Here is a 23,250-nt window from a genome sequence, read left to right as displayed (position 1 = left end):
AGCCACAGGGATGGGCCTAGACTTGTTTGTGGATCTTTAGGCTCTGTGCTTCTTGAAAGCCTCCAGGTACCCCCTAGTCTTGTGGCAAACCCATCCTGCCATAAGGACCAAATGCTGAGAGGTTTCTAGAATACTTTTTCTGTGGGAAAACAGAATGAAGGCCTTCTTTTTAATTATTTTAATTCTGCATTCCACTCAGAGAAGTGAATAGCGTTTGTTTCTTAGTTCTAGAGCAAAGAAGTAGCAGTAGTTTTCATGTATTAATAAAAAAAATGTGTCACAGTTAAGGGCAACTCCCCTTTTATTCCTTCTTCCCACTCTCCCCCGTGTTCCCTTGAAGTCCTCCACTCTAGTCTCTTGGCTCCTCAGCTGTTACGTCTCTTGGGCAGAGACCAATGTCTCTTTCTCCTTCCTGGGGATTTTCCAGGCTGCACTGTTCCCTGCCTAGACTGTGGTATTCCCAGCAAATCAGGCTGCCTAAACAGGCCAGCATCTGTGCTTTGCTTCCTCTCCAGAGACTATGAACAGAGTAATTGCTAGCAGTTATGCATTACCACACAGCTCTTTATAAGCACGCACATTTATTATTAAGGTGAAAGCATTACAGAGAAAACATATTGAAAACAATAAAAGTCCTTATACACATGCTAAAAGCTTACCAGAGGTCACCCATTAGTCTTTTGGGGCCTCAGTGGGCCAAAATCCTTCCAACCCCTCCCAGGATTGATTGGAGCCCCCCTGGAACTGAAGGTCCTGTCTGTTTGCTGGATCAGAAAGAAGGTCCTGAATCAGTTTAAACTCAGGCTATTTATCCAAAAGTTCTTTCTTTGTCTGTTGGTCTCTGGAGAATCCAGTTTGAACTGGTGTATGGAGCCTCTCCGGGTGGTAGTCCTTCTCTGGAGGCGTTACAACCTGAGTGAAATTGCCTAATCACCTCCCACTATTCTTGTTGTAGATGATTGACCATTGATTTGATCAACTTAATGCACCCTCTCTATGCACACACACATAATACATCATTTGAAAGCTTATTTTGTGTACTTTAACATAAGGTATGATGTGGCGCTGTCAAGAGCCATAGAAACAGAGATAAACAATGGACCATCAGTACATTAAAATGACCATTTTGAAATATCCACTTTGAAAGTATCCACCAGGCCTATAATTGGCCTTTTTGCTGTAAAGAAGTATGGAAGCATGGCATGCTGTGTGTGTGTGCAGGTGAAGTTAGAGTCGCTATATAGTCTTTTTCCCCCTTGATATGTTTGTGACGGGTTTCTCCTGGGGTGACACCTGGAACTGGGGTACCATTGAGCCCCTGACAAACCAGCCTGGGCTCCCTGTCACACTGTACTACTGAGACAAGCTGCAAAGCCTTCTAGCCTGCACTTTCACCAGCATTCATACAGATAGGGACACACCCAGCTGCAGCTACATGTGCGCTCTCTAACTATCAGCTTCCCAGCCTGGGATCCCAGAGCAGTATCATCCTGCCCTGGTCAAATCTGACCAAGTATATGGGTTTAATAACCAGTCTGCCTCTCTCTCAATGTGAAGAGAACAATGCACACTTGTGGTAACCAAGCAGAGATTTTCCCCAAGCACTCCACTCAGAGCTTGCTGGTTTAGATTAAAACAAAAACAAGTTTATTACCTACAAAAGATAGATTTTAAGTTATTATAAGCGATAGCAAACAAATCAAAGCAGATTACCTAGCAAATAAATAAAAAACATAAACTAAACTTAATATTCTAGATAGATTGGATATGAATTAGCAGATTCTCACCCTGAGAGTGATACAAGCAGGTTGCAGATTCTTATGGGGCAGGCTGCACTTACTTTACAGCTTGGAATCCCCAAATGTTTCATACACAAGGTAGAAATCCCTTTAGCATGGGTCTGTCACTTCCCCCAGTTCAGTCTTTGTTCCCCAGATGTTTCCAGGAGTCTTCTTGTGTGGGCAGTGAAGAACCACAGATGATGTCACTCCCTGCCTTATATAGCTTTTGCATATGGCGGGAATCCTTTGTTTCAAAGCTTCCTGTTCCAATATTCAGTAATTAGATGTGAGAAATTTCTTTAGTGTTTCCAATTCCCCACTGGCTCTTTGATCACTGTATGAGATTAAACTCTGTTCTGTTGAGACAATAAGTATTCAATGACTTCAGTTGTTGTTTGCAGTGTTGTTGTAACCCTGTTGGTCCCAGGATATCAGAGAGAGAAGGTGGGTATGGAAGTATCTTTTTATTGGACCAACTTTTGTTGGTGAAAGTGTAGTTCAAAAGCTTCTCTCTTTCACCAACAGAAGTTTGTCCAATGAAAAGATACTACCTCACCCCCTGGTGTCTCATGTACTCAATCAAGGAGAATGCATTTTGATGAAGAATTAATATGTACCCTAACTCAGGAAAAAAGACAATTATGGAAACAATCAAAAGATAGAAGGATCAAAGGCAAATTGGTTTAATTCTTTTGGACTGATTTAATGGGAATAAGAAGTCTGATGCATGGGGAAAAGATGTCTCACATTGAGGTGGATCTGAGATGCCAAGGAGGAAAAGTGAATTTGAAGAGAGCAACAATTTATCTCTTATGAGAGTTGTAAAGTTTATTACTTTTACTGTCTTTGCTTTGTAACTAAATAACTTATTTGAAAACAGATTGCAGAATCTTCTTGTAGTTTTCCTACCAGACATTTGTCTAAAGTTTGTGTTTTTGCTGCTGTATTTTTAAATAAATACACCTCTACCCTGAGATAACGCTGTCCTCGGGAGCCAAAAATCTTACTGCGTTATAGGTGAAACTGCATTATATCAAACTTGCTTTGATCTGCTGGAATGCGCAGCCCCACCCCGCCGGAGCGCTGCTTTACCACGTTATATCCAAATTCATGTTATATCGGGTCACGTTATATCGGGGTAGAGGGGTACGTCTTTGAATTTATTTAATTTGGATTAAATCTAATTGATTGCTGGAAATACTATTTGATGTCTTTTGAGGACAATGTAATGTTAACTCAAAAAGGATTGTCATCACTTTGTGTTCTGGCTGTAGCTAAAATAAAATGTGGTCTCTACTTGTCAGCAGTGCCGAGAATGAGTATTTGGAAGAAAAACTGTTTGTTAATCTTGCTAATTCACCATGAGGGTAGTGGAGCTAGCTGGGCTTCTTAACCATCTTCCATTCTGTGTAATAACTTACAGATTTCAATTGTTCCGACTAATACATGATAGGGATGGCCTCCGTATTGTCCATCCCTAAGAGTTTATCTGGGTCTTTATTACACTTGGCCAGTGTTTTTGTTACACTCTTAGCCAAGTTACTTGGGGCTATTGACCTCATTGCCATAGCAGAACCTGTCTCCAGTTTATAGCACTCAGAGAGATTCTGTTTCAAACTTGCTATTACCAATACACTGATTACAAGGTTGAGTCTCTGCTTTTGAATCAAACCCACACAACACTCAGTGATGAATCTCACTGTTTGTCATTGGAAAATGATAGTGTACTATTTACTGCTGATTGTTGTCTACTCAGCTGCATAGAGTAAGTTTCTTAGACATAATTGCTTTTGACTTCAGTGGAGATGTAAGGAAAACAAAAAGCATATCTGAGTTCATGCTTTTGGAATTATTTGTGAAATGGATGGGATGGGGAGGTGGATTGCTGAATATTTTATTAGCTGATTGGTTTTTCCTGTGCTGCAGCTAATTAATTAATGATGTATTCAGACACAAGACTGGCTGTTCATCCATTCTTTTCTCAAGCACTTGCAAGAATCCTATTCCTAAGAGCAAAGTGTACAGAATAGCACACGGTATGTTGAGTGCTGCATATCTGTTTTTCCACTGTTCTTGGAACTTTCAGATTTTAAAAAAGTGTACAGTTTATGAACACTGTTTTTGAGGAAAGCAGGGGGATGAGGCACACAATATGAAAATATCAGAATTAGGCTTGGATATTAATTTTTATTTCAAAATAAGGGAATATAAATACTAGCTTCCCATAAAACCTATGTGAAATACTGGACACAGGTAAGCTTGGTAAGCTTTGTAAGACTGCTTTCCCCTTTAAAGAAAGGATCTACTCTGTGAACAGCCTTATGTCATCACTCTGTCCAGTCTTGGTACAAAAGACACTGCTGCATCCCTAGAGTACTCTATTAACCAAGAGACTGATTCAGGGACAGCCATTAGGAGGGTGTTGGGCTCTCCCAGTGGAAATGCAAAAATAACAAGCTGAAAATCATGACATTTTTATATGCAGAAAAATTTTCATTTGTCCTAGATTGAATCTTATTCATCCTGGGCTTTGGGAGAGGTTAATTTGTGGAGAAAATTCCATGCAAGGTGGGAGGAGAAAGAAACATTTCTAGTAGGTCAAATGGAAAAATAAAATGCTGGCTCTTTGAAGTCGCTCTTGGAGTTGGAATAAGTCCTAGGGGAGATGGATTTTTTTCTATCCCGATGCTTATGTGGTTCTCATCACAACATAGGGAAGAGTGTAGGCAAGGTGTTCAACAATTCATGATACATTTATTATATGAATCACTTCTGTATGTGGGATATATATAGATATATACATTTGATTTTGGACATACACCTCTACCCCAATATAACGCGACCCAATATAACACGAATTTGGATATAATGCTGTAAAGCAGCACTCTGGGGGATGTGGGGTTGGGGCTGCACACTCTGGCGAATCAAAGCAAGTTTGTTATAATGCAGTTTCACCTATAATGCAGTAAGATTTTTTGGCTCCCGAGGACAGCGTTATATCGCGGTAGAGGTGTATATGGGTAATGTTCTATATATAAAATCTGACAGCTCTCTCTTTCCCGCAGGCCTTATAAACAATAGACCAAATTCTGCTCTTGAATATACTCATTTTTTACTTCAGTGGAAACCCTGTATGAAGCATTTTAGTTCAAAATCAATAGCTGTTCCAAGGTTCATTTTAAAAAATAGTTTAATATAGAAAAATATCAACCCTGAGCAGTAACCTTCTATCAATCGTAACATTTTTTTAAACTTAACTATTCAAAACATACTGCAACATTAAACAAACATTTTTTTCATTATACTAATAGCAAACAATCACATACATTTAATTTCATACTTCAGACTGCTGTAGCAAGTTTTTAAAAAGGGATCAGAAGAAAACACTGGACATTAGAATAATGTTAGTTATATGGCATTTTAAAAAACTGTCAGAACTAACTTTTTTCCCCACAAACTGTTATAGAAAGTTCATAAACTGCAATGTTCAAGAAAGTTCATACCTTGCAATATGTATTTGGAATTGATCTTTTAGATCAAAACACAGACTTCTTATTTTCATCTCTGTTAAAATGGAAATCCTGGTGCAACCTTAACTGTGCCCTACTATAATCAGTATTACTTCTAGTTATATAGTTTGTTAGATGCTATCACTCTAATGCAAACTAACTTTTAAGTTTCAACTGAAGGATCATTTTCTTAATAATTTCTGATAATTTAACTTCATAATTAGGGCATTCTGCCATATTTGTACTCTCTGTCTTGCATGTAAAATTGGCTACCCTGATCAATTATGCTGAAATACAAATGTACAATTTGGCATCTCAGTTTGTGGGCAGATCTGAAGTCTATATCCTTGCCCTTGCATCAGTGTCATGCCCAATTAATGTCGTCTTCATCTGCTGTGTCAATTCTAGTGTGTTGGTCTATTGTGGTTCTATGCACTGTCAGTCTTCCACAGTTTTTTAAAATGCCATAGATTCAACTAGGAATATGCAACGGGGGAGCAGGGAGGGATTATTTATTTCGGATACCTTTCCTGAATGAAGTTGAAAATTGAAGAAAATGGCATGAAGATTTGCTGATGGAAGCACTCTGTTCCTTTTAAGAAAATCAATTGTGCCTTCAGATAGCAAGCATCATGACTACTGCACTAATGGAAGTAACTAGCAGAATCAAGCAATTAGAGCAGGAGGGCATTCTGTAAGGCTAGCACTTCAGGGCCATTGAAACCTAAATGGCCAAGTGTTGCCCATACTGAGGGGAATATGACTTGATAGTAATGATAATGAACCCTCCAGCTGAGCATTCAGTGTGCAGTTCATTTGGCTGTTCTGTGTGTTGATGGGGGCTTTGAGAGCCTCAGTATGTAATATTTGTAATTTACTCCCAGGTCAGGCTAATTTACTGGCTGGATAGATGTCAGGTCAATAGCTGATCAATAGAAAGCAAATTATCTGGGGAAGTCTCTTTACCCACTATTAATAATCTACTCCTGCTATCCCTTTTTGTTGTACAATCAGCAATATATAACCCCCATTTTCCTGTATAATTATGGTTTGATGATGGTTTTGCAAAGATAGTGTGGGCTGACAACATGGCATATTGTTCAGTTTATTTTTATTGTATAATTGTATCCTTTAGTTTCTCTTCCATAATCTGTTATTTGACCAATATTGCCCTATAATTATTCTTAGTTACTAGAGGATGAAAATACCTTATTGAATTTGGTTATTTGGACAGTGTTATCAGCTGTTTGCAAACTCAGAATCTGAATGGAAAGAAAAATAGTTAACTCCAATTTACCCTTCTCATGTAACATCTGAGGTAATAGATGGCACAGATGAATTTGAACTTTTTAAAAAGCTATCTATTTCTGAGCTCACTTCAACATATGCTTTAACAGACTAAATTTTCAATGCACTGGGATTTAGGTATACAGTTCCATTTAACAGTGAGGGGACTTACACAGCTCAATGTACATACACAACCCTGAAATTTTACTCCCTTTAACATGCATGAAATTTTTAAAAAACGATTTCCTCTGGCCTCCCTTTTGTCTTTGGACTATGTCTCCTTTTTCTTAGGCTATGTCTATACTATGCACCTTTTAGCGACACAGCTGTGCCACTACAGCCACGCTGCTAAAAGGTGCGCAGTGTAGCTGCTCTTTGTCAATAGGAGAGACCTCGCCTGCCGACAAAAAAAAATTCCAGCCCCAATGAGAGGCGGTAGCTTTGTCAGCTGGAGAGCTCTCCCACCCACAAAGCGGTGTTCACACTGGTGCTTTTCATTGGTAAAAGTTTCATTATTTGGGGGGTAGAAGGGTGTTTTTTCACACGCCTGAACGACAAAAGTTTTACTGATGAAAATCCAGTGTAGACAAAGCTTTAGTCATTTGTTCCTGCATGGTCCAAGGGAAATAGAGGGAAAGGATTTTATTCCACTTCAGTAATTATTAATTAACACTTGGGGCTTGAGTAATAATTACGGGCTCAGAAACCTGGCCCTGGAGATAGCAATGTCATTCTAAAAATGTTTTCGGATCCCATTTGCAAATCCATGAATCAGGTTTGCAAACAGCATTGTAGTACCCCAGCCCATGTGGGAGACATGTTGTTGTTCAATCCAGGCCCTTCTGCAGAAGTAAGTCCATCAGCTAATAAATCTTATGTAAGAAAACTACTCTGTGGTGTATCTTTATATCTTTCATACAGTTCTTGAATTTGTCTCCTGAGTTATGGCAAATTGGAGATTGCAGTGTGTATCTTCCTTTTAAGCTAATCCTTTCCATTGCCTGTGGGAGAAATAAGACTTGATCACATAATCCTGGGTAAGATGTAGGCATTGACAAAGGTAATTCAGATGCTTTTGCAGTTTGATATTATTGTTGTTGTTTTTTATTGTCAGGGAGAGGAAAATTATTAAATATGTTTGGAAATATATATTTTTTATGCAGACGCGTAATGAACAATCCATGGCTGCACAGTACATGTACAGAACGCATCGTTACCAGGTGGCATCAAGAGAGAACCGTGGGTTTTGAAGTCTGAGCCCTTGGCTTAAAAAACCCATAGGCTTACATATTCTATAAATAAAGATCAGCTCTGCATGCTCAAGATAGAAGATTCTTGTACAGTATAATTATAATACCTACAGTTCCGTATACTCTTCCCTTCTTAAGCCAGAGGTGCTTGTTTTATATAGTTCAAAGCTCACACTGGTATTAAATGTGGTGTATTTTTGCATGAAAAGGCACCACTAGAGACTGCCATACTCCTAATTAAACTGGCTCATGTCTTTGTAGCTCCACTGTGCTTTTGTTTTGTGTATCCCCACATTCCTTTCTCTGAAAGCCTCTACCTTACTGTAAATAAGATATCTTCTATAAATTTTATTTTGTGTGTGTGTGTATTGTTCACAAGTAGCTATTTTTTCTAATAATTGATATTGTTTTGGATTAGATTATCACTTCCCGTCCTTTGACAGTAATTTTCTATATTCATCCAATTGCTTTGTTTGTTCCCCTCACTTCACTCAATCAGTGTGGCCTGTGAATCAAGACCAATCAGTTAGTTGACTTTCAGATTTTATATACTTTCACTTTCTGGTTTACAGGTGTGTGGTGATGCTGTGTTTGTGTTTCCGACATTGCAGAGGAATGTTTTTAAAATAAAATAAATAAAAAAAAATTCTTAAAAAATAGACGTGTTTATTAATTTGTTTGTTAGGTGTGCCTATATACAGTGATGGAATCGCTATGAAAGCACAGACGAATGGGGTTTGGAAAACACCTAGTTTCTACAAAATCTAAATTTAGAGCATTGCATAATGAGTGAGCTTTATTTGTTACAAAATGCATTACTAACCACGAGTTAAAAAAAAACCCTCCAACAACCTGCATATTTTAATGTTGGACATGGTTATACAAAATGTACCTAGATGTTTGAATATACAGAGTAAAGCACACCATGTGCAAGTCCTGATTCATGCAAAGGTAGTCTAGGGGAGAGTAGGGCTACCATATGTCCGGATTTCCCCGGACATGTCCGGCTTTTCGTTCTATAAATAGCCGTCCGGGGGGGATTTTTAAAAATCTAAAAATGTCCGGGATTTCCCCAGTCGGCTATTTATAGATCGAAAAGCGGCGGCCAAGTGCCGCTGGGCAGCCAAAGCCCCTTCCCGGCTCCCCCCATCCCCTGCAGCCTTACCACTCCGCTGGCCCCGCAGCTATCTTCCCCCTCCTCCCCTCCCCTGAACGCTCCGCCCCCTGCTCCCCTGATTCCCGCGAAGCTCGAAATGAAGCAGGGGCAGGCCGGCGGCAGCAGCAGGTAAGCTGGGGGGGAGGAGGAGGAGAGCTCCGGGGAGGCGCGGCCCTGGCCAAGCGGCGCCCGGCGGCCCCAGCAGCACCGGCCAGGACCCGGCCCGCGCTCCAGCACCCCCGGACCCGGCCCGGCCCAGGCGCCAGCAGCGCCGGCCCGGCCCGGGCCCCAGCAGCGCGGGCCCCAGCACCGCCGGCCCGGGCCGGGCCCCAGCAGCGCCGGCCCCAGCACCCCCAGACCCGGCCCGGCCCAGGCCCCAGCAGCGCCGGCCCCAGCACCCCCGGACCCGGCCCAGCCCAGGCCCCAGCAGCGCCGGCCCAGCACCCCCGGACCCGGCCCGGCCCAGGCCCCAGCAGCGCCGGCCCCAGCACCCCCGGACCCGGCCCGGCCCAGGCCCCAGCAGCGCCGGCCCCAGCACCGCCAGCCCGGCCCAGGCCCCAGCAGCGCCGGCCCCAGCACCCCCGGACCCGGCCCGGCCCAGGCCCCAGCAGCGCCAGCCTGGCCCGGGCCCCAACAGCGCCGGCCCCAGCACCCCCGGCCCGGGCCCCAGCACCCCCGGCCCGGCCCCCAGCACGCCCGGCCCGGGCCCCAGCACGCCAGCACCCCCGGCCCGGCTCGGGCCCCAGCACCCCCGGCCCGGACCCGGCCCGGGCCCCAGCAGCGCCGGCTGAGCACCTCCGGCCCGACCCCAAGCCCTGCAACCCCGGACGGAGCGCAGCCCGATTCCTGGGCTCTTTAAAGCTGGCCCTGGTCAGGGGACAGGGAGGGGGGGTTGGATGGGTCGGGAGTTTTGGGGGGGGGGGCTACCAGGGGGGCAAGGGTGTGGAGAGGGGTTGCAACAGTCATGGACAGGGAGTGGGGGGGTTAGATGGGTCTGGAGGGGCTGTCAGGGGGCCAGGGGTGTGGAGAGGGTTTGGGACAGTCAGGGACAGGGAGCAGGGGGGGTTAGATGGGTTTGGGGTTCTGGGAGGGCTGTCAGGGGGCAGGGGTGTGGAGAGTGGTCGAGGCAGGCAGGTAGCAGAGGGGGTTGGATGGGTCAGGAGTTCTGGGGGTCCTGTCGGGGGCAGGGAGCAGTTGGATAGGGCATGGGAGTCACCAGGGGTCTGTCTGGGGGCAGGGGTTTGAATATGGGGTGGGAGTGTGGATAAGGGTCGGGGCAGTCAGGGGACAGGTAGGGTAGTAGGGCATTTTCAGGAGGGGGCAGTCAGGGGACAAGAAGCAGGGGGGCTTAGATAAGCGGTGGGATCCTAGGGGGCAGTTAGTGGCAGGGGTCCCAGGAGGGGGCAGTCAGGGGACAAGGAGCGGGGGGTTGGGGGTTCTGAGGGGGGCAATCAGGGGGTGGGAAGTGGGAGGGAGTGGATGGGGGTGGAGCTGGGGCGGGGCTAGAGCGGGGCTCCTCCCCCCCCCCCGTGTCCTCTTTTTTGCTTGTAGAAATATGGTAACCCTAGGGGAGAGGGCTTTTTGACTGACCAGCTGGTAAATGTGCTTGTTGCAGTATTTGCTTTTGAGCTAATCTAGAGGGGTTGGTAATAATGATGTTTCAGACTTGTGGACATTTACTGTGTGAACTTTTCCAGAGCAAAGACTTTTTTTTTGGCATAATTGTTTTGTTCCTGGCATAAAATGTTCCAGTTCCAAGCTGGGCTTTACTCAGCTCCAACTCCTCCTTGACATTGTTTTTCATTTTGTTTGTTAAACTTGAAAATAACATTTGGATCTTCATGGTATTCCATAAATTTTGCAACTTAGAAGTGAATAATTACAACCTGTTACTCACAACATATTGGAGGGAGCTAGTTGTGAGAGGAAAAGGAGAATGTCATTGATAGGTCACAGTTTTTATACTGTGCTTGTATTTTCAAAGCACTGTTAATCTAAACATCTAATTTCACAAAACTCCTCTGATGTAGGGTGATTATTACTATCTCTGTTATACACAGTGGTGCAGCTAGGCATAAGCAGACTAAGCAATTGCTTAGGGCCAGAAACAGCTCAAGGGGCTCCTGATTTAGTATTATTTCCAAAATACCATTCACCTTATTTAACATGGACTTTTTAACATATGTGTTAGTGTGTGTTGTATTCCTGCTTAGGGCTAGCACTGCCTCTTTTTTTACACATGGGAGAAATGGAGGAGAGAGGTTTGAGGGCCAGTTTATTCACACTGATGAGCAGTTATTTCCATGAGGAATCCCACTGAGCTCACCGAGTCATAAAACCCTTGCCCAGAGCCTCACAGTGAGTGGGTGGCAAGGATGGGGATTGGGATTCAGCTTCAACACATGAGCTCGGTCTGGTACCCCTCCCTGCCGGCAGTTATTGCCATCCTGTCACTGGCTGGATCTTGCTTGCTAGCGCAGGACTTGAACTTTCAGAATTCAGTTTTTAAAAATCTTTTCCGTATTGGAAAATGCAGGCTGGTGTGCGCGCGCTCTCTCTCCTCCCCAACTTCACCCCCCAAAAGCAGCAAAAGAAGCCTCTACAATGTTGTTTTAAAATCGGTCCAATTCTCACAGCACATGGCCCTATCTGGCAGTGCTACTCAGTGATCTTTATTGCTACACCAGTGCAAATGAAAACAAACATAATGTTGACTGTTCCAAAACACAAATGAACAGAGGATTGTTCCCAGATGTCCTTTTAAAGCTACATTTCTGGGTAAAAGTGCAAGTCCTCTGTATTTGGCTGCAGAGTACCGTAAATATCAACAGCATGGACTTTGTGTTCCTGCTAGGATGAAAGCACAAGTTATTCATTATACAACAATGTAGAAAGAAAAGGCTCTTGCTGCTTGAAATGAATGACTGGACATAGTGATAGAAGAGCTGGGGAATGAAGGAGGTGATGGTCAGGGAGTATCCGCAGCAGAGTTGTGTAAATAATTGATTTTTCGGTTTTCTGGCTGAACCGAAAAGATTAATTTTTTTTGTTAGTTTGAACTAAATGCTTTGTTTGACCCAAAATGAAATATTTTATTTTCTAGTTTATTTAAAAAAAAATTGAGGAAAAATATGAAATGTTTCATTTTTAAAAATGTAAAAATGAGATGTTTTGATTTTTTTTAAACTATTTTGGATTTTTGAACAAAGTTTGGTAAAAGTTTCACTCACTCCGGGACCCGCTGCCGAAGCGCTGCTGCCTAGGGCGGCAAAAACCCTGGCGCCGCTCCTGCTAAGTGTCATATTTGTGTTGTGTTTATAGCCAAATCTGAAAACAACAACAACAACCAGGAAAAAAGGACCAGAACCTGAGAGTTGCTGAGTGCCTTTTGTGAGGGGTTGGAGGACTTTACAAGATCAGGCCCTGGGCTTGGGAGTTGTCCATTGTTTTTGCTTTTACATTTTTTTCTTTGTTACTCTTCTCATCTATTTGATGCATACTTGAAGCTTCAGCAGTGAATAGAAAACAAAACTCTGATCCTACAGTAAAGTGGATTTTAACAGATGTTTGCAACAAAAAGGTTGACCTTATTTATGCTAGGAATCCTGTCATTTACAAGATTTAACGTTTATCTTTTTTTTCCTTTCATGTTTTTTAGATCTGGAGTGCTATCAGGGCCAAATATTTAAACACAGCCTTTGAAACTATACATATCTATTGTGCATTAATTGATTTACACAGACAAGTCAGACAATGCTGCCTCTGATTATTCAACTTCTAAGTGCAAATGCCTCTCTTTGTGCACAGCTTGTGCTGTTTTGGGATTTGATTTAAGGCCATTATAAAAATGTGTTCCTCAGAATATGGATGACATTGCCCTTTAGATACTCCAAATCAGCTTTGATGGAGGTCACATGTTGGGTTTGGATTACTTGGTACTGCTTTTTAAAAAAAGTTTAAATGGTTTGTTAATTGTTTGGCATTCTTATTCAGTATTTCAAGGACACTTTGTTGATTTACATTCCAGAATATTTCAGCTCTTCCATTTTGTATGCTTTTGTGACTTCCACTTTTTTCCTCTCCAGCTGTCTTGTATCATCTGCTTGAGAAACATTTGATGGTCAGCAGGCCTTAACATCATTCTCTGAGATTTCTAGTTGGCAGGTTTTAGAAATCTGGCCTGAGTGTTGCCCTCTGGCTTTGACTGTGTGTGTGTGTGTGTGTGTGTGTTGAGTTTCAAGTAATGTACTTTAGTAAAGCCTTTTTGTCATCTGCTTACAAGAATGTTACACGCTAACATATACATTATTTTCATGCATTGACATTTTGGGGAAGGATTGTGTTTCATTTGAAACCCGGCTCTATTATGGGTGCTTTGTTGAGTTTCAGGATGAATTTGATATTTATTATTCTAAGATCCAAATCGATTCTCATGCTCTGTTGTGTGTGATTGGCAGTTTCTCACTGAAATTGTCCATATTCCTTTGCAAATAAGAATAGTTTTTGAACTGTATTTAACATATACATTTTTTACCATATGTGACAAGTGTACCAAAAATATAGTTAAGAAAAGACCAATATCAGTAAGTTGTCAAAGCTCAAGAGCGTTTTCAGCAACGTTACAATAATCATGAAAGCAGCTGTTTATGGTTTCTGCAGTGCATGGATTGACTAACCATTACACCGCTCTCTGTTTTGCTAAATCATTCATTATGATCTCAGACTTCAGTGGTATCATGTGCTGCTTCTGGTATTTCTTTCCGTATATAAATCCTTTATGACATATAAATTCTTCAGACTGAAATATCGCTCTTTGTCTGAAAACCTGTTTCCTACTATAATTTCCTAGTTTCTACCATTGTTACAAGGAACACCTAGCATTGTTACAAGGAACATCAAGCATTAACTATAATTTACAAAGATGAGAGGAAAAGGAAATTGCCTCTTTCCAGTTTATTTAGTTTATTTAGTTTGTGCATTTGAGATCACTTGCATATAATCAGTTCAGTCAGTTTCCCCTGCTGCTTTTTTGGGCCTTCCGCATATATCACAGGAGAGGGGAAAGCATTGCAAAACCACCACAATTGACGGGGGGCTCAGAGAAGCAGGTGCTTCTATTTCAAACCCACTTTGTTAACTTTGGCTAGATTTCAAAGTAATGGTGTCCCATTAATATTGTAAACTATCTCTGCTACAATATTATATGGAATAATATATTGTTTGTTTTCATTCAGATGGTATTTTCTGTACACAAGCAAATTCAACTAAAACCTGTTTTAAAATGGGACTGTGAAAGTATGCAGCTGTAAGGCCTAATCTCTCGAATATTTAAGCAATGAATGTAACTGTATAGTAGCCCAATAGAAATCAAAGGGACTATTCACACAGGTAAAACTACTCATTCTTAGGAGCTATCCATAAGTTACACAGCACATATTTTGATGATTTTTAAGACCCACCCACCACCTTGTAACACTGAAACAAATGGTCTGTCATGAAAGATTTAGGATGCACTCATCCCCTAATGACTTATGTAATTTATGGCCTGCCCCATAGGTCTTTGCAGAATCAGACTAGAGGCTGCTTTTAAAATCGCAAACCAGATCTCAGCCTAAGTTCCTTCTCTAAATGGAATATGAAAACCTTCTGCAAGTATGTTAGGTTGTAAACAGGAATGTTTTAGGGTAATCTGCCTGAATATAGCTCTGAATAATGAGATTAAATTTACAAAGGATGGGCCAGATGTCAGGAAACATTTCCCAATCAGGAGGCCTATGAGAGTGCAGAGTAGTGTCTGAAGAGAAGTGGTTGGAAGAAACAGCATCACATATTTCCTTTAAAACTACACTGGATAAAACATTTGAAAATATTAAGACATTTATTCATTTAGTTCATTGGTTCTCAAACTTATTTGGTCGCACCCCTGTCTTTGTGTCTGTGTAGTAGTTTACGCCCTCCCCCGCCACACAGGTACATATAACGATTTAAAAAAATCATCATGCAACTCTCATTGAATATTAAAAACAGCAAGGCATTGATTCAAACAGAGCCAATGATCCATTGTAAAAAGAGCAAAAGCAAAACTGCGATTGTGGTTGATGTTAACAATTAAATGTGCACACTGTGTCGTAGCAAATGGGTTAACGTATAGATGGCAATGACTTTGCATAATGCTACGCAAGTTTAACAGAAATCTGTCAAAATGCACACCACCATCTAGAGTCACATACACAGCACCCGTCTGAGGACCTGATATGTCTGGAGGAATCAGCTTTGCTAGTTGTTCATTGCTGTGGGTAAAATGGGTGCAGTAAGGTTTTTTTCCCCTAAAGCTTCTCAGCCCACCTCCCCCAGAATACATTCTGTATCCCCGCTCCACGAGGACCAACACCCAAATTTCAGAACACCTGATTTAGTTTTGGATTTTTTTCCTCATTAACTTATAACTGAGACTTTCCTAACTTTTTCTAGTTTAAAACATTTTAAACTAATATTTAAAACAGTGTTTCTGGGAAGGGGCAAAATTTTGCAACTCTGAGAACTGTAACTTTGTGGGTGTTTAATGTAGAATTTTTTCTTAAATCTGGTAAGAATCCAGGTGGAATTCAAAACCCATTAACTTTAGTAGGACTGCTCACTAGCTTAAATTTAACCATGTGTTAAATCTTTGCAGGATCAAGTCCTAAGGTTATATATGAGCTATTGTTGAATGTATAAGAAATGTATTTACCTACATGGTTATCTTTGCATTCTCCTTTGTAAAGAGTTTAAGGATACCTGGAGTATGAAAGTCATTATATAAAATAAAATTCCATTCTATTCAATTCAAGTTTTTGATCCACCAGTTTTCCATGCAATAGGGTTAGTGCAGCAGTTGATTTTAGAAAAAGAGCTTTGTTGTTTTGAAAAACACGATGATTGCTCCAGCCTTTGATCACACACTAATGAGCTCAAATACTGCATGTGGTGATTTGGGTGATGCAAGAGACTCATTAAAATGAATGGTTTAGAAAGTAAGTCTATAAAAGTTAGTGTATTCATTGACTGTTCTTCCTGCCTCTGTATAACTTTGTCAGATGAAAATGTCATTTTAGGTCTGTTTTTTTTTTTTAACTCTTGGTTTAAAATGGAATTCCTTTATGTATTTTTGTTAGTAAAATCCACATCTTGTTGCTTCCTTTTGTGATTCACCAAAATGGCTTTATTCCTAAAATCTAGATAGTTTATTTGATTATTGCATGCTTATTGTATAACTAAATGCATCTTGGATTTCAACAATTTGTGTTCTAGATTTGTTGATTGCCTGTGTATTAAGGCATCACTGTTCTTGTTTTAATCTCTTTGCTTTTCTTTCTGTAGCATATTTACAAACACAAAATGCATATGTAGCAGTGACCTCTAAAATTTGCATCAGAGAGATGTTTCTTTTAGATTTTGCTGTCACAGATCTAGCTCTGATGAGTACACCTTCTCTCTTGGTCAATCAGGCATCCTATAGACATCTTCCCTTTTCACATTTTGTGTTTTTGGTACAGACCTCTTCCTTTTGAGCCAACAGTTCATTCTGCCTTCATTAGTGTGTCCATATAGAGTTTAACAAGCCACAGCACAAACCATTCCAGTAACAAGTAAGTCTTTCTGTAAATGCCTTGAGGCTATACAGAGCCAATTATAGAAGCAGACATTTTATAGCGCTCTTAGTGGGAGAGGGGTGGAGAGAGAGAGTGTCAGGGAGTGAGCATATACAAGGAGACAAAAGAGAAACTGGGTTAACATCATTTGGAAGTGTGGAAAGTTATTAATGACCGGGAAAACAAAGGGCAGATCAATGAAGGCAGTAATATCCCCCGGGCATGAAGAAGCAGGGTTTTGATTGGAAGAGTAGGGGAACATATAGTAAAGAGTAAATACATAGGAAATGGGAGGTAGAGAGGAATGAGAGGAAGGGAGAACACAACAGGAGATGCTTGTGTTGGGGGGAGGGCAGAAATGGCAGATGCTGCCACATACAGCAAAAAATAAATCTAGAGATGAATTAACAACACAGAGACAAAAGTCTGAATAACTAGAGTATGAGCTAGAGATGGGCTGAGGGAAGAGAGAAAATTCAATATATCTTTGTAATGCAGAAGGGAGGGAGAGAGCAATCCCTGAGTAGTCACAACTCCATGTAAAAGCTGTTCAGCACCACTCTGGATTGGGACCCTAGAGAGAATCTGGAAAGTTTTTAAACAATGAAGAGGATTCAGGGAAGAGCAACTGTATCCATACCAAAACGGTATGCACGTACCAAAACTTGCCTGTAAAATGGTAGTTCTACAAATAACGAAGCTCTGCAATAGTTATTGCTTACATAGTTATCTGTGTAACACTTTGCCTAATCGTGATATACGAAATTTTTACCTATGGAAAGCAGTCAGGTGCGCTGGACTATTGATGAGTAAGGAGACCAGGCCTCTGCAGTGACTTACAGTTAGGGTGACCATATGTCCCGTTTTTAAAGGGACAGCCCCGTTTTTTGGGACTTTTTCTTATATAGGCGCCTATTACCCCCCACCACCTGTCCTGTTTTTTCACACTTGCTATCTGGTCACCCTACTTACAGTGTATGACCTTGGGCAAGTCGCTTTATCTCTCTCTGTGCCTCAGCTACCTCTTGTGTAAAACGCTGATGATAATACTCACCCTCGTTTGTAAAGTGCTATGAGATCTATGTATAGCAAGCATGACGGGAGAGCTAATTATTAGTTTTTGCCTATCCATACAGCTTGTAATTTAACCATCCATTTAAAAATTGAAATATAGGATGTTAGTCAGTTTTGAGGAATGACTAGGAGGAAAAATTGAGTGGTTTAAATACATGCATGGTGGAGAAACAGAAGATGCAAAGAGAATATGATAAACAAAAGGCAGATTCAAGTGAGGACTATCCGTGTGTAAGTGGTAGCTGGGTTTTGAAGGCAGAGACTGTGAGAAAGAGATGGTCAAAAGAGGGAAAATGGAAAAGGACAGAGGCTCAAGAAGTGTGATCCCTGTGGGTTCCACAGAAGAAGCGTCTTTATGCGGAGGGGAGAGTGGAGAGAGAGAAGCATGATAGTCCAGGAAGAGTGGGTGATGATACACAATATTGAAGGCTGCATTGAGGCTAAGGGCAGCAGGAAGAAGGAAGTTCATAGATTTGTAGGTTCCAAGGCCAGAGGGAATATTGTGATCATCTAATCCAGTGGTTCTCAAACTTTTTGTACTGGCGACTCTTTTCATACAGCAAGCCTCTGAGTGCGACCCCGCCCCATGAATTAAAAACGTGTGTGTGTGTGTGTGTGTGTGTGTGTTAATTTAATTTAACAGACGCTCGGGCTGTCAACCCCGCGCCTGGTGGGGATCGGCTGTCAGCTGGAGCTCCACACCAGGCCTGGGGCTGACAGCTCGCGATCCCCACGTAATCACCTCACGACCCCTGTGTCACAACCCTAAGATTGAGAACCTCTGTTCCAGTGGGTATATCACCCTCAGTGTTAAAAATGTACACCTTAATTCCAGTCTGAATTTGTCTAGCTTCAACTTCCAGACATTGGATCTTGTTGGTAACTACAGCATGTGTAATGCAGTTTAATTAAAGTCTCTTAAGGACATTGTGTCTGAGGAGTGAAAGGGAGCTATTTTTAATTTACTTTACTGTCAATCTAATCCCAGTCTATTTTATTTATGTATTTATTTGTTTGTTTATAATGTGTGTTGCAATAGTGCCTAGGAGCACCAATCAAGAATCAAGGCCCTATTGTGGTGAGGACTGCACAGGCATACAGGAAAAAAGACAGTCCCTTCCCAAAGAGCTCACAGTCTAGGTACCGACAAGATGCAAGGGATCAGACAAACAGATAGTATTTCTGTGCATCCATAGTATCAGAGTGCATAGTACTGAGAATACAATACTTGGAATAAGTAATCTGAAATCTCAGTATTTGCAATACTAGTGAAATTTTCATATGTAACTATCATGAGAAACAGTGCAACAACAAGCAGATTGGAACTCCAGCTGTCATAGAAGGATTGTTATAGAAGTTCCGAAAGTAAACTTCTGTAGTTCAACATACCCTTTAGGGAAAAAAGCATGCTGTGCTTTCTTAATTTTGTAAACGCATTTGACCCTGTGCATTTTGGAGCTATGGTGATGAGAGAGTTTCACTTGGAAAGTATTGCTTGCTCTGAATCCCATGTCATTTTATAGCTTGATCGTCATTAGACTCATGCTGATAACAAGGAAACAAAGGAATAACTTATTCAGTGTGATGTGTTCTATACAAAAGGCCTCTTATGCCTGGCTGGATACCAGCATTGTTGTGCAAAATGTGGGTTTAATTTCAAACAATTGAATGTGCCCCATGTGTGATGTGTTTAAATTTTCAGTGTGTTTAAATTTATTGTGACATTCTCAAAACCTGCTTAATTGTTGTGGTTTTTTTTTTTAAACCTGCTGGAGTGAATCAGCGTTAAGGATTTTGTAAATGATCTTACTCCTTTCAGAATGAAAAATTAAAGGTTTCCTTAGGTAGTTTATATTCTGTTTTTTTTATACTACACCTAATTAACCAGTGGAACTTATTGCTAGAAAATACCATTGAAGCCAAAGCTTACAGGATTCAGGAAAGGATTAGTTTACACTGGCTAAATTAAAACAAAATGTATGTAGTTGGATGGGGTTAAATACTCTCATGCTTTAGAGTGTAAGTAATCTTTTAACCTCATGGGTAGTTTTTCCATATATTTCTAGATGGGGTTCCCCAGAATTTCCTCTAGAATTACTGGTATTGGCAAGTTTCAGAGTTAGTCTGTATCCGCAAAAAGAACAGGAGTACTTGTGGCACCTTAGAGACTAACAAATTTATTAGAGCATAAGCTTCCGTGGACTACAGTCCACTTCTTATGCATCCGAAGAAGTGGGCTGTAGTCCACGAAAGCTTATGTTCTAATAAATTGGTTAGTCTCTAAGGTGCCACAAGTACTCCTGTTCTTTTTGTGGTATTGGCAATTATCAGAGGGGATACTGGACTAAATGATCTGTGCAGATGTGGCAGTTAAGTCCCCCCTACAACCTGTGCTGTGAGGGTAGAGGCACTAGGAATCCCCTAGCCCCAAAAAGGTCCAAAGAAAGACAAATGATACTTTGTGCTAGACATTTAGCATAGGCTTTTATCCCCTGGCTCTCTGACTTTCACTGTTTTTCTTAGTAGGTGGGGAGTTCTTTTCACTGAAGGTCATTGTGAGAAGCAATGAGAAATACAGAATATCTACCAATTATATTTATTTTTCAAGTAAATTATTTAACATTTCCTGCCGCCGTGTCACTTTAAAAAACCCACAAAACTATCCTAATCCTATGTATCTCAGTAGAGTTAAAAAGTATATTGATATCTTTATTCACAAATATCCCTTTGGTATTTGTAACTTTAAACTATTGGTAGGTATAGTATACAATAAATACTACTTCTGCCTTTAATATCAGGGATATTTCATACATCTGCATTTTTTGGAAGCCTTTCTTCCACAGTTGTCTGACTAGAGATGAAAATTCTCATGTGGTTTGTCTGTGGCTAGGTTTTATTTTTTTTTTTAAATGAGAAATCTCTGATAATTTTTAATATATGGAGACATCCTAGCTCCTAGAACTGGAAGGGACCCTGAAAGGTCATCAAGTCTAGCCCCCTGCCTTCACTAGGAGGACCAAGTACTGATTTTGCCCTAGACCCCTAAGTGGTCCCCTCAAGGGCTGAGCTCACAACCCTAGGTTTAGGAGGCCAATGCTCAAACCACAGAGCTATCCCTCCCCCCTAAGTCTTTAGGGTATTGGTGTATAGTAAGGAATCTGATCTTCAGCCCCAAGGTACGTGGGCATCTCTACACCTGATTTATCCACATCTATGTGAGCACTCAAATCCATAAATTGCATGCACATATGAGTGGGTACAACAAATGAGAGCATCTGTAGTGATGCACTGGTGTGCCTCTGCAAACAGATCTTAGCAGTGAAAAATCAGGTTCAACACATAAGTCTTATGAATGCAAAAAACACGTGAATGGTTTGAAATTCTGTGGCTAAATAAATGGCCATTATGCAAAATGCTTATGTCTGCAGAGAAGGATAGATAAGGTGTGGACATAAGGTTAAGTGGACAGACTAACATCCCACAGAAACATGGTTAACAGTGTATAGTGGATTTTCTAAATGTGCAATTTTAGAAGTAATCAGGAGCATACCTGAGGAAATGCCACCCTTTGTTCTGATGTAGCAATTTGTGAAGACACAGGGATGAATACAATAGCATTTTTAGAATACATTTTATTTTTTGTATCTCTTCAGGGGAAGTGGATATTCATTGTTTTTGTTCTCACTTGATTGCAATAAAAGCTCTTATTCCCACCTTCTTTAACTCTTTTTATTAGACTTCTGAGAGTTCACAAATAATGGGTTTGGAATGTGTGCTGAGTGTATTTAGAGTAATACAATATAAGGTTACTAATTTTTTTTTTCTTTTCCAGAAGGAGACCAAAGGTCAGTTTCTCATAGATCATATCTGCAACTATTACAGCTTACTGGAAAAAGACTATTTTGGCATTCGATATGTCGACCCTGAGAAACAGCGGGTATGTACAGGAACACTCACTAAATTTATTTCCAAGTAACCTTGTATTGATATGGGTAACAAGCAGGCAAGCTCTAAGTATTACTGTTGAAGTGCTCTCAGACCCTAATCCATAAATCATTCTAAATTCACTTATTAAATTCATTTCTCTCACTTCATATGAGTCAAATGAACCAATAAACCAGGGGTGGCCAACCTGAGCCTGAGAAGGAGCCAGAATTTACCAATGTACATTGCCAAAGAGCCACAGTAATATGTCAGGAGCCCCCCCCCATCAGCTCCCTGCCCCGTTCCCAGTGCCTCCCGCCCACTGGCAGCCCCACCAATCAGCGCCTCCCCCTCCCTCCCCACACCTCCTGATCAGCTCTTTTGTGGTGTGCAGGAGGCTCTGGGGAGGAGTGGGGAAGGAGCGAGGGCAGGGCAGGCTCAGGGGAGGGGGCAGGAAGGGGTGGAGTGAGGGCAGGGCCTGTGGCAGAGCCAGGGTTGAGCAGTGAGCACTCTCCCTCCCCCCCGGCACATTGGAAAGTTGGCATCTGTAGCTCCAGCTCCGGAGTCAGTGCCTATACAAGGAGCCACATATTAACTTCTGAAGAGCCGTATGTGGTTCCGGAGCCACAGGTTGGCCACCCCTGCAATAAATGTAGATCTCTAGTCCTGAGGATAATTGGTGTATTTTAAATTGCGCACTGCTCCTTGTCATTGTCCTAGTGAAGAGGGAAAGATTGAGTCATGACTCGAGAGGAGCAGTGGTTATGCTAAAGGGTTCTAGCTCCAGGCTCTGACAGTGCAGTGGATTCTATAGTAGTACATTTTATGCAGGGACTGCTCCTCTGAAGTTGCTAGCAGAAAGCACATTGAGTTTAACAGCAAAAGACAGTCAGCTATCCCAGTTCACTTTTTACAGGGTGCATGAGCTTGGAGAGCTGTAATATAGAAAACAGCTTGTCAGATGAAATTTTCCAATTAGCATTCACCATTAGCATCTTTGCATTATTTCCAGATATTATACTGTGCAAAGTGAATTACTGCCAATTTTGTGTGCAGCCATTTGCACAGCGATGAGCACATTCTCCTCTGGGGGAAGGTGGCCTTGCACTTTGTCCTCTATCGGAGTTTTCTTGTATGCCGGTGCAGCCTTATTTTCTGTTTGTGTGTTTTTGAATGAATATTGTTGGTTGCGAATGGTCAGGGATAATCAGCGTTAGAAACTGAAGCCTTTGGACAGTGAATTGAGAACAGCTTTGGCACCATATGGTTCTGTGGCAGAGTTAAGGTTTAGCTAGGGAATTCAATGGCACAGTGGCATAGCAAACCAGCCTTTTCTCTCCGGAGACCAACAATAGGCTGAAATTGGGTATGGGTCAAAAGTGAAAATGAGTTTGATAATCTCAGTGTCGCTCCCACTGGATACTTGTCAGCACCACAAATCAAATAAGTTTGGCAAAAATCAGCATGATTAGCACCCTCTGGTCAGACCTATAGAATTGGAATACTGTAGAAGTTGCATTGCTAAGCTACGTTTGGGCCACTTGCACATCACCTGCCTTATTAGAACAGTCTCAATTAGCAATAGCTCAGATCAATGTAGTTAATCCTTCATAAGCAGCAAAACTGAAGATATTTACC

General features: G+C 41.5%; 1 protein-coding gene across 4 annotated transcripts in view; it reads left to right on the top strand.

The window, feature by feature from the left end:
• The window catches only part of FRMD3 (FERM domain containing 3), a 219,829-nt gene that overhangs the window by 74,299 nt on the left and 122,280 nt on the right, over positions 1–23,250 (top strand). Inside the window, exon 2 of one of the 4 annotated variants that reach the window (XM_054032509.1) lies at positions 21,524–21,625. The exons of 1 other annotated variant lie outside the window; for it this stretch is intronic. In XM_054032509.1, coding sequence (XP_053888484.1) covers positions 21,524–21,625 — 102 coding nt within the window. Of the gene's footprint in view, positions 1–21,520; positions 21,626–23,250 lie in introns of all 4 variants that reach the window. 2 more of the 4 variants (XM_054032508.1, XM_054032511.1) reach the window with 2 other exon arrangements.

The sequence above is a fragment of the Malaclemys terrapin genome, chromosome 6 (assembly GCF_027887155.1).
Source record: "Malaclemys terrapin pileata isolate rMalTer1 chromosome 6, rMalTer1.hap1, whole genome shotgun sequence".
NCBI classification, from domain to species: domain Eukaryota; kingdom Metazoa; phylum Chordata; order Testudines; family Emydidae; genus Malaclemys; species Malaclemys terrapin.
The sequence above is the reverse complement of the archived record's forward strand: the minus strand, read 5'-3'. Positions and strand labels throughout refer to the sequence as shown.